At 35.2% G+C, this 12,930-nt stretch overlaps 1 protein-coding gene across 1 annotated transcript in view; it reads left to right on the top strand.

Moving 5' to 3' along the window:
* The window catches only part of LOC138694716 (C-type mannose receptor 2-like), a 30,507-nt gene extending 29,266 nt beyond the window's left edge, over window positions 1–1,241 (top strand). Inside the window, exons 13-14 of the mRNA XM_069818742.1 lie at window positions 258–477; window positions 1,186–1,241. Of these exons, the coding sequence (XP_069674843.1) occupies window positions 258–477; window positions 1,186–1,241 (276 nt within the window). The remainder of the gene's footprint in view (window positions 1–257; window positions 478–1,185) is intronic.
* Window positions 1,242–12,930: the final 11,689 nt, after the last annotated feature.

Below are 12,930 nucleotides of genomic sequence, written 5' to 3'. Positions count from 1 at the left end.
ATTTTGTAGACCTGGTTGAGTGGAAAAAAAAAGGCCTCAAGGCCTTAACTTTGTAGGTAAAATAAAAAATAAATTATATTATTATTAAAAGTGATAAAGAACAACATGGTTACAAAGTACTTACATGATAATTGTGCGAAGTGAGCCTAATCTTCATTTTGAAAAATGTTTTGTTGGCAAGATTGTTAATTCTTGAATAACTTTTTGTGCATAAAATCTCATTTTCATATACCTTTTTTTTTTTAATCACTTTAAAGTTGAATGTTGAAAATGAGGAAAAGGCAGGAACTCAAATTCCGTCACTAGGCTACAGCTTCGATTACATTACACCATTATCAACAACAGAGAGTATCAAGATTGAAACCACAACAACGCTGCAAACAGAGATGTTGGCAACAGCATGCATGAAATTGGACAGCAAAGGAGAACTTGTGGAAATGCACTGTAACACCATGCAAAGTTTTGTTTGTGAGAGACGTGAGTATTCTAAGAAAGTCAGAATTTCAATAAATGTACTATGTTTCATTTATTCCGGTTTAATGTTTTAATACATCAAAGTTACTGACATCATTTCCAATTAAATTTTAACTCTTCCACTTGATCACCAAAAAGTTTAAAGATACATCCACTGAAAATATGTTGTGAATACATTAGCTGTGGGATAGGACTTCTCTGGTAACGACAATTTATAAACAGTTTCTGTATTCAAAATCATACCTCCAACTTGCCTGTAGTTTCATCTCACCTCCAACTTTTTTCTCTCACCTTTAACCCTACCTCTCCCCTACTCTGGGCTCTACCTTTATCTCAAGTCTACTTTTACATTCATCTTCATCTGAACGATATCTTATCTCTATCTCCATTTACAGTAACTATTGAATATTTAAAACAATATAATCAGCATTATTTATGGATACTATGCTTAATAAGTGGAGTAATGAAGGAATAATATTGAAATTTTAGCCCATAATAGTTTTGTAGATATGAAACCAATAGAAACTGACAAGAATTGAATTCCTGTCTGTTCAATGATACAAAGTCAGTAAAGTTAATTGAGTCATTTGATTGAATTTCTGATTTAACTCTGTCAATATTTTGCTTAGAAAATTATTTACAAATATGGTGTAATTTTGCGTGTATGTATGTACATATGTAAGCGTGTGTGCTTGCATGCCTAATTCTTAGGATTTAGCAAGAGAGTCCCAATATTTGGAGGTAAGGTCTACAAAATTCTTGGGTGATTCACAGCTTGCCAAGTGTTCCACATCCACATCTTCTTTCTTCTTCTACTGTGCATAGCAAGCAATTTGGAGAAATTAATAAACTAATTTCATGAAGATGCCCACTTAGGCAGTCATGACTAGTACAGTAACAGTAACCTAAAAGAACCTAGCCACAACAGATTTTCTATGTAGATCACAAATTAATTTTAACTTTTTTAAGGAATACTTCCATCTTTCATTTTCATTAATTTTCGGTGATGATAGTTGAAATTAATTTCCTTTTTGTAATCTCTTTTATGCACTTGTATAAAAATTTGTATTTTGTTCTTGTTTTTACCTATATTTTACTTCCTTTCATTGTTAACATATCAGTTATCGGTATCTCAGTACCATTCTCACCACAGAGAGCTGGAATATATTGGAAATCCTTATTTGGCTTATCATGAAGAGGTTTTCTTTAATAATTATTTTCTTTTTTCGTTTTAGGAAACGTATTTTAACTTTGACATGAATTGTAGTTTTAGAGTCCGAAAAAACTATGTTTTTGTATGTGAGTACTCAGACAAATACCGGTGATGTGCAGATGGCATCAACCTCACAGTCGAAATTTCTTGTAAATTTTCCAATATTTTATAAGAAAAGAATTGAGAAGTTATACCGACTCCTGCTCCTCCTTTGTAGCCCAAAAGAGAGCCATCTGTGTAAATCAGTTTACATTCAACAATTTTGTGGATATCTTCTGTTGACTGTTTCTCCAGTAATGGCCTTTGCTTCTTTAGGATTTATATATGTTTTGTTGAAAAGTTCGTCTAGATCAAAACAACATTCATTTTGACGTTATTAATTGGATTATATTGAGACGTTATATTTTCTTTTTCAATTGGTACAGTATTTATAGATTTTTTATGAATCTATTTTCGGTCTTTTGTGTAAATGTAGAGCCTTTGTATGTATTTCTTTTATCAGAATTTGGAAGCATGATTTATTTTTCGTAAGTTAAAAGGGCATATGTTTCAAGATCTACCAAAATCGTTCATTAGGAGTGATTACTTGCATGGCTTTAATTGCTGTACTTTTGATTATACAAATTATGAAACATAAAGCTGGATTTTATGTACCGGTAGCTTTTGTTGTAATGTCGTTTATTAGTTGCTGATGGTGTTATTAATATTTTACCATACCAGTAATAATATATTGCAATGGACTTTATGTACGTGTTGTAGGTTATGTTTAGTGTACTGACATTGTAGTAATTGTTTGTGCAGTTTATTTGATCCCTTATCTTTATTCGCATTCTCTGTAAAAATATTTCTAAAACATCATCTCTTTACTTTCATATTGAAACTCCTCTCTCTCTCTTATCAGGAACAAACGAGACACAACCAATTGTGAAATTATTTTCATTCAGCGGTCGATTATATAGTTTTTCAACGCAGAAAGTTAGCTGGGACAAGGCAGCCAATATATGTAGCAGAAACAACAGCTACCTTGCAATTCTTAGTAGTAGAGATGAGGCGAGTTTCATTGCGAATGTGAGCCAAGGTGAGTTCTATTTAGATATATTTATATTTTAAATTTGTTTAGAGTTGGTTTAGAAAACTGAAGTTTTTGTTGAATATATAACTCTGAATTGAGTATTATTGTATTATTACTAGAATAGTTTTTTAAAGCTTCTTTATTATTTATAATTATGAAAAAATAAACATTTATTGTGAAAATTATGACTAAGAGTATATTGGAGGTTATTGTTGTTCTTTTTGTTGTTGTTTAGTCAACTGTCCGAAGACAGGTCTGAACCTCTCAAGTGATACCGTAAAGCGGGGTGACTTTGAACGCCGAGGTGACTTTGAACAGTAATTTAGCGCCTTTCTAAATTAAATGCTGTACCCTATTGCGAAAGAACTGAACTAGTTTATTGACAACTTAAACAGTTTTATCGCAATTGGGTACAGCATTTAATTTAGAAAGGCACTAAATTACTGTTCAAAGTCACCTCAGCATTCAAAGTCACCCCTCTTTACGCTACTAACAAGGCATCACTTATGAGGCAACTAACCCAGGAGATAATGGGGTAGGGTGGCCAGTTTCTTTCCTCTATTTGAGGTTCTATAGGCTAGTATAAATTAGTCCAAAAATAAAATTATAACCAGTGACTTAGTTGGGCTGGAATGCACTGGAACATCATTCCAGAAAATAAAAATGTACCTATGCATGTCGGAAACATCAGGATGCCAAACTTGACTCCCAGTACGAGTCCATTTGGTGATTGCTAAATTGGTAAGGTGAATTCCTGTAAATATTTTTTTCCTACCAAATCACTGATCACTAAAATTCAATTAATGTTGCTTTAACAAAATTTAGGGAAACACGATTCTTTTCATCTGTCTCATAAATGTTCATAAAGCTGAAAACACGTTCCACACTTGCATTACTCCCTGGAAGACACAGCAAACATTCGGCAAATAATAAAATGTTGTCCAAAATAACAAAGCTTTCTTTTGTACAACACAATTCCACCTATCAGTCACATTGGTTTTTTCCACGTTATATTCACTCCCATTGCATTTCGTGGGAAAATAAAACAGCTCTCAAAACATTCTCAAGGAAACCGGGACATGTTCGCATCCTTGTAAAACTGGGATATCATCACCATTTTTACCACAAATTTACGTATCACCTACCTCCTACCTCGGAATCACAGAATTATTTAATGCAAACGGTAAAATGGTTGATGCTGCTGCTCAGCTCTCTGCTTGCATTCTATCTTCTATTAATGATGACCCAAATTGATGCTGTTGAAACTACCGGTACTGCAGTTTAGTAGATGATGATAATATATACCGGTACTTGAAAATATGAAATCCATAATGACAGTATACTCCATTGCAGTATTTGATTTCATAATTCTCTTATATATCCAAATACATACTTCGTCTCAATTGAAAAACGACCCTCTATTTTAATATTATTTATCTGGAGTTATAGACACATGCTATGTCAGAGTTCCAGGATTTTTGGATTGGAGGACGCTATAACGAAGACACAAAACAGTGGCAGTGGGTCCACACTGGTGTCAACATCTCCACAACTCAAAATGAAGAAGGCTTCCCAAAATGGTATAACATTCCTTCACGGCCTGGATATAACTGTCTCAATGTCTACAAAGAAAGCCCAGGGGAAGCTGCGTTCATTGACCGAGCATGTCATGCACTCCATGGCTTCGTATGTGAAGATAGTAAGTAGTTAAAACATAATTGTAAGAAACTTTAACAACATTATAAATATTATAGATATGTAATTAGTTCCATTATATCCGGTATATTCAGTAATTGACCAACTTGATATTTTTTTTTTTCAGTTACGTTGACAACAGATGATGGTAAAGACATCTCAGAAGTCAACAATGTAACTTACGAGTTTCATGGTAGAAGTGTAGTATTCCATTATGACAGAGTGAGCTGGGATGAGGCTGTAGAGCACTGTGTGTCCAACGGCAGTCTCCTGTTTACTGTACACACGCAACGGGATCTTGAGGTCTTCAGTTCCATCAGTCCAGGTATTGAATATTAAATCTTCAGGTTTGCTGTGAATTAATATGCGATTGGTTCTCAGCCAATAAATTACAGTAGTATTAAATTGTAACAAAACTAACATAATTCAATTTAAATCCTGTCTAAATTCAACCTCGCAAATTTCAAGTGCAATAATTAACAATAAGTCCCTAATAGAAACAACAACAACCAAATTTGTTGGCTTAAAAATCGATAATGTGTTAAATTGGAAAAATCATATTAAAGAAATTACCTTTAAACTAAATTCAGCATGTTTTGCTATTAGATCTATGCAAGAGATAGTAAATATCAGTGCCTTAAAAACAATATACTTTGCATACTTCCACTCGGTAATGAGTTTTGGAATAATATTCTGAGGAAATTTCACAGATAGTAACAGTATATTTCTACTACAAAAAAAAATTATTAGAATAATAATGGGTGTCAAATCTAGGAAATCGTGTAGGACCATTTTCAAAAAACTATAAATAATGTCCATGGCTTGTCAGTATATTTTTTCATTAATAATCTACCTCGTATATAATCGTGAAAACTTTGTAATTAATTCAACAGTTCATAGCATAAATACGCATAAAAATGATATCACAGTCGAGGAGATGATGGATTTATTTTGTGTTCTACTAACACCCTTCCTACCCCTAAACAGAGGTTCTTGCTGGGCCAAGTAACACACTGCACTTATTAAGGAGACATTACATATCTGTTTCTTTTCACAACTTCGTTCTATTTTTCTGTTTATTTTTTAAATGCCTCGCATAATGAGAAGTCTATTCTTGTTTTTCCAAAACATGCTAGGAAAACAACGGATGTAACATGATTTTTAGAATTTTCATGACGCGTACAAAGTGATTAGGTATACCACGATACATTAAAATGTATTTCGAATCCTCCATGTAATTCAGTCTTCAAGTCTTTTAATATTACTTATTAAAGCTTATTTTACGTTATACATATCTACTTAATGATTTAAAAAAAAACTCCATTTGTTATACTGGAAACATTTTCTTCAGGCAATTAGAAATAGTTCTCTTCCACTTTTATTTTTAAAGTGGTAACCAATAACTTACGTATAAGAAATCAAATTTCCCGAGCCATCTTTAAAAGCAATTATGTGTGTTATGTTTACATTTCTAATTTTTTTATTTGTCGACACGCCAGCTGTTAGGGTACTTGGTTCTACATAATATATCTACCTCTCTCCAGGCAAAAACCTGTATAGCATTGTCAGAGTGCATTACGTTTTAAAATTTCTTTGCAGAATGAAAAATTACATTTGATCAGATCAAATTTATGCACATTTAAAGGATAAAACTAAAATTCTTTCGATCATTCATTAACATAATACATTGCTCTCTTAAACTGACTGAGCATATTGGGAATTAATTCAACAGCTTTCCCAAAAATATACTGAAATGTTTCATATAAAACAATTTTCTTCTCGAAAAGGAATAAAAAACGAGTAAAATTGTATTAAACTTTTTTATAAATACTCAAAGAATAACCCCTTGAAATTAATGACATTACTTACGGTCACTCTGTGTACAGTAATATTAATTGTGAATGTTGGAATTTCTATCATTTTTTTAAATAAAATTCCGTATTTTAATATATATTTTGCTCTCTTCTACATTTTTCTTTTTTTTTTTTTTTAATTTGGACATTGACATTGACTTCTTATCGTATTTGCAGCTTTCCATGATATCTGGGTGGGAGCTAGTGTACGTGGAAAGAACTGGTACTGGGATAAGACGAATACTTTGATAAGGAATATTGCCATCAATGCAAATGAACTGGCTGACGTGCAGGAAGATAATATCACTGACAGGACTCCACTCTCTGTATGGATGAATGATGTTACAAGGAAAGATTACAACTGCGCTAGTGTGTATAGAGACAATGACCGAAGTATCCATCTTGTTGACCTTCCTTGCAAGAGTCTGCACTCGTTTGCTTGTGAGGAGAGTAAGTACATCACAGGAGCTTAGAACTCAACTGCAACATGTGGAGTAACATGTTAGCTTATCAACCCAGCCTGTGCTCGTTGTTCACAGGGAGATGAGTCTGTAGCTCATCTATTGTGCGACTGCAATGCACTCGTCCATCAAAGAGCGCTCATCTTGGAAAACATTTTCTAAAGCTTGAAGAGCTATCAACTGTCCCAGTCTATAGTTTGATCCAGTTCATAAAGGACATCAAACTATTGGACTGTTAAGATATTATGACGGATGCGCAATACATCTTTCAGGTCGCAGTGCTAGGGCTGTCATAGCCAGGGCTGTCATAGCGCTCCTCTTTTTAAATTCAGTTCATTCAATTCAGCATATTAGCTTCATATTTGATGTGGTTTCATAGAGTCTTTTCAGTATGTTCTCACATACCACACAGCATATAAAACATGAAGTGCGCTGCTGTATGTTATATCTGACTCCGTCTGTCTATTCATGCGCTTGTCTATCTGTTTGTGTCTGTCATTTTCGAACTCTTGTTCGAAGAATTATATTATACAAAATCCTAAAAATAACAGAATTATGTAAAATAGGAAAATAGCAAGTTTAATCATTTTCTCACGACTTATATGCCATATGTAACCCATATTACCAAAAAAGAGCTTTCCATACTACATTCCTCAAACAGCATTCGAAAATTCCTTGCGCTATCTTTCAAGAAAATACTAGTGGAAACACTAGTAATGCCCCACTTCGATTATTGCGATTTTCTACTGACTGACCTCAATGTCAACCAGTCGCAAAAATTACGTGTTCATAATTCTTGTGTTCGCTTCGTCTGCAATGTCCGTCGCACTGACCACATTACCCCATCCTTCCAAGCTCTAAACTGGCTACGGCTTAACGAACGTAGAAATTTTCATTCTCTTGTTCTCCTTTTCCAAGTCCTTCACACTTCTACACCTACCTACCTTGCCTCCCGTTTCAATTACCTGTCATCATATCATAATCTCTTCACACGCACGCAAAATAGTCGCATACTAGCCATACCAACACATAACACATCATCGTATTCATCATCATATACAATCTCGCTCTCGCGCTTGTGGAATACCCTACCCAGCAACATTAGAGACCAGGAGCGGATACAAGGGGGGGTCTGGGGGGCTATAGACCCCCCTATCAATTCAAAGACTTTTTTTATTTAAAATGTACAAAGCATTATTTTTTTATTCATATAACTTATATGATTTCTTCACTCTCTAAACTTAATATTATTTTGCTATTTTCTTTCGCATACAAACTCTCTTTACAGTTCGAGTGAATAGATCATGTAAGTGGTCGCATTCCTTAGGGGTCGTTACCATGGGGTTTAACAAAGCTCGGACTTCGGAACGGAAATCTAACGGTAACCACCCCTACCACACTGTAGCTAGGACGCTACCAACACTTTTGTTATCGTACTTTACAATAGCCACTACATTCGACTTCTGAATTGAGACGAGAAGTGATCAGTCCGTACAGGTGAATTATTTAGTGTAACAGTTATAAGAAATTATAAAATGTCGAAACGTAAGTTTCAAACAAATATCTTACAATTCATCAAGAAGCCGTGTGGTGAAGTGAAAGAAAAGTGCAGTACGGATGACAATGATACAACTGATGAAGAAAAGTGTATGCCTGTTAATACCGTAACAGTGGAATCGGTTATGTGCGGTGAAAGTGATGACGCTAGTTCGACGACTCATAATGTATTAGATATTGGTTGCTTAGTGGAAAAAGAAATATGCAGCGACGAGATAAAATACAAAGCTCTAACAAATCCGTGGGTTCCAGACGAAAAATATCTATTTCCGAAGACACTAGAATCGGGACAGTCTAGACAATTTCAGCGTGCGTGGCTTAAAAGATTTCCATGGCTCTCTTACAGTAAGAAGGATGAAGGTGTATTCTGTCACATGTACGTTTTATTCGGATCTAAAGAGGGAGGGCGAAGCAAAGTGACGTTACAGAATTTAGTTACGAAACCTCTAAGAAAATTCAAAAAGGCCTCTGAAATATTCAGGAGACATTCAGAGAACAGTTATCATAAAACTGCTCTCTTAAAATGTGACAACTTTAAACAAGTGTTTGAAGGTAAGGTAGGGAACGTTCTGGTTCAATTGAATAATGAAGTGTTACAAACAGTGCACGAAAACAGGATGAAACTTGTCCCAATAGTAAAAACAATTATTTTGTGCGGCCGACAAAATATTCCATTAAGAGGACACAGGGATGATGGTGCGATTGACTTAGAAAGCGAAAATCAAAACGAAGGTAATTTCAGGGAGCTTCTAAAATATCGCGTTGATGCCGGTGATCAGATTCTGCATAGTCATCTTAAAAATGCCCCCAAAAACTCATCTCTAACAAGTAAAACAACGCAAAACGATCTCATAAACTGTTGTGGCACCATTATTGAAAAGAAAATTGTTGAAGAGGTTAACCAAAGTAAATATTTTTCTATCTTAGTAGATGAAACAACCGACATCAGTTCCAATGAGCAACTATCATTATGTGTGCGATTCGTAGACAGAGAAAAGTGTTACTTGCATGAGGAATTTTTGAGATTCGTAGTGGTGCAAGATCTAAGTGGAGAGGCATTGTCAAAAGTTGTTTTAAGTGAACTGTGGGACTTAGGTCTAGACATTTCGAATCTTCGCGCACAGGGTTATGATGGCGGTGCTAATATGTCGGGGAAGTTTCGTGGTGTCCAAGCGCGAATTTTAAAAGAGCAGCCTCTCGCATACTATATGCACTGTGCCTCACATTGTCTAAATTTGTCACTTTCAAAATCGTGCTCTGTTCCCAGTGTTAGACAAACTGTAGACACAGTAGCTGAAATAGCAAAATATGTTAGGGAGTCTAGCAAGCGGTCAATCATGATGAAAGAAAAAATTAGTCAAATATGCCCTGAACACAAGAAAACGAAACTAAAGACCTTGTGTGAAACAAGATGGATTGAACGGCATGACGCAGTGTTACAATTTTTAGACATTTTCTCCGCAGTTATATCATTCCTGGAAGATTTTGGATCCTATGGTACAAAGGCACATTTGATGCTTAACTCAATTCTAAAATTCGAATTCATAATTTCATTGCATATTTTAGCAGAAATATTTGGAATAACACTGTGTGTTTCGCGGAAGCTACAGAGCCCAAATCTCGAACTAAGTCAGTGCTGCCAGATGGTTGAATGTGTCATGAATACTCTTCAGGCCTGCCGAGATAATAACACTTTTAATTTTCTTTTTGAGAAGGCTGTTGCATTGGCTCAATCTGTAGACGTAGAAGTAAATGTACCTCGAGTTGCATCCAGACAAATCCATCGCAATAATGTTGCGTCAAAGTCTCCTAAAGATTATTACCGCCTCAATGTATTTCTTCCTTTTCTTGATCACCTTCTAAGCGATTTGTCAGTACGATTTTCGCCTGCTAGGCACAGTCATGTAATTAAACTCCAATCTTTGATTCCTAACTTTTTACACGATCCTGATAAAAATATCGATGTCATCCTACAAGCTGCAACGATTTATGAACAGGATCTGCCAGGAACTATTCCAGAGCTTAGAGGAGAGCTACATTTGTGGTTTCAATTTTGGAAGGAGCAACAAAAAAAACCAGACACGGCTATAGAAGCTTTGCTGCATACTAGGAATAATTTCTACCCCAATATAAGAGAGCTGCTCACTATATTATGTGTCATGCCAGTGACAACTTGCACCGCAGAACGGTCATTCTCAACACTGAGACGTGTGAAAACCTACCTCAGATCGACGATGAACCAGGACAGACTGAATGGTTTGGTAATTGCTCAACATTCATCGTAACATTGACGTAAGTCCGGACGAAGTAATAGAACTTTTCGCAAGAAAACATCCCAGACGACTTCAGCTTCGTTAAACTGTAAGTAACATTTAATCGACTTTCCATTCCAGTCACCATTTCCTTTAGAATTAGAACTAACTGAAGACTTAGAACCTAAGAGTGACAATATTGTTGTGGTTTATTTATTTGTTTTTAATTCCATTCTTCTGTGTTGTGATTATACTGCTGTATTCATATGTTAATCGAGGGGTTGGGTGCAAGAAAGGCACTTCTCTCAAATGCAAGTTTTGAGAAAATTGATGTTGAAAATTCAAACCGTAATAATGTTATCTATGCACGCCTTTACATTTTGGGTACCGGTACTCCTGACCTCTATGATCACAGTACTAAACTACAACTTAGTGATCATATGCATAACAGATCAGAGAACACAATAAAGCGTTTTACTCAAAAAGGGCACATCCTCTAAAATGCCCTTCTTGCACCCAGCCCCTCAATTACTATTAGCCCCCCCTATTATTAAATTCTAGATCCGCGCCTGTTAGAGACTGTCGGAATTTAGTAGCGTTCAAAAGCAAGCTTATTAAGCATTTTCTTACTGCGTAGAGTAGGTTTAATTTGTACTTAATCAATAAAATAAATGCTTCTCTCTTCTTAACTTTTACAATAAACTGTCTAGCTTTTATTAATCAGTTAATCTTTTAGTACTTTGATTTTTATTGTATCTGTAAATTTAATATTAATTGTAATTATAATTGTAATTGTATTCTTAATATTGTAGTTGTAATCCCCTGGTAGAGGGGAAGAGAATTGCCTTATATATGTGCCAGCTATATCTCTGTGAGGTTAAAATTGGTCTGAAGGAATGGTGTAAAAGGCCGAACCCTGACAAATGTTAAATGTCTACAATATAAAAATAAATAAAATTGCGAAAAATTAAAACATTCCATTAAATAAATATTGTTTTTTGGGAAAAATCTAACAAATTACACGAAACTCCGCAGGATATTAGAGTAATATTCATATTGTCAGTATTACTAAATTGTTTTTTATGGTAATTTTTCGTGATTTCAGCATATTCTTCAAAAATTGAGTTTGATGGTCGGAAGTATACATTTTATGTTCAGCGGCTGACATGGTTTGAGGCAAGTGAATTCTGCAATCGAAAAGGACAATATTTGGCAGTTGTGAATCATCCTGGTGAAGCCAGATTCATTGCTGATGTGGGAAGAGGCAAGTTTAGTTACTGGTTACTATTCTGTATGATATCTTATTTATTATTTGCGCTATCTTCATGAACACACCCTACCACAACAGGAAACCAGAAGATAGCACTGAACCGTATTAGGCTTTGGAGAATGACGGACACCACATCGAAACTAGTCAGCCAGGTAATTTACGTTAACATTAACACAGTAAAGCAATTATTACTTATTCAATGAATATATAATTCGTGGAAAGAAAAAAATTCGTTTCTTTAAGGCCTGAGCCCGGCTCAAACTCAACATGCGTAAGTCAATTTCAACCCAGCCCTTTACTTATCATGGTTACTGCACCTACTCCAAGTAGTACTTACTTACTTACTTACTGGCTTTTAAGGAATCCGGAGGTTCATTGCCGCCCTCACATAAGCCCGCCATTGGCCCCTATCCTGAGCAAGATTAATCCATTCTCTATCATCATATCCCACCTCCCTCAAATCCATTTTAATATTATCCTCCCATCTACGTTTCGGCCTCCCTAAAGGTCTTTTTCCCTCCGGTCTCCCAACTAACACTCTATATGCATTTCTGGATTCGCCCATACGTGCTACATGCCCTGCCCATCTCAAACGTCACTCCAAGTAGTACTACTACGAAGAAAATATCAAAGAGTCTCTTTGGCATGATACTTCTGTCTAAACAAATATTCATGTTCAGTACTCTCTTAATTATGAAATTAAACAAGTCGAAATTCTTATTATAAATATATAAATATAATATAGAGGCTGTTCTTGGAAAACAAGCTGCTGCCATTCTGCACCAGGAGTTCATTATCACTACAAATGTTAGTCTTAGTAGCCATTTCGACTTCAAGAGAAATTTCAAAATTGTTTGCTACCATCTTTATTTATAATCCTCTTGGTCTTGTGTGCGTGTGTGCTAGTGAGTTTTTTTTTTAATCTGACTTTGCAGTATTATATACAACTTTTCTCAATATGTTAATTTATGTTAATTCTTCATTGTTTTAGCATTTCGCGAAGTGTGGGTTGGTGGGCGAATGGCAAACGGCAATAAAGTTGGCTGGGTTTGGGATCACACTGGCCAAAGTGTTCTTCCAGAT

The sequence above is a fragment of the Periplaneta americana genome, chromosome 1 (genome assembly GCF_040183065.1).
Source record: "Periplaneta americana isolate PAMFEO1 chromosome 1, P.americana_PAMFEO1_priV1, whole genome shotgun sequence".
Classification (NCBI taxonomy): domain Eukaryota; kingdom Metazoa; phylum Arthropoda; class Insecta; order Blattodea; family Blattidae; genus Periplaneta; species Periplaneta americana.
The sequence above is the reverse complement of the archived record's forward strand: the minus strand, read 5'-3'. Positions and strand labels throughout refer to the sequence as shown.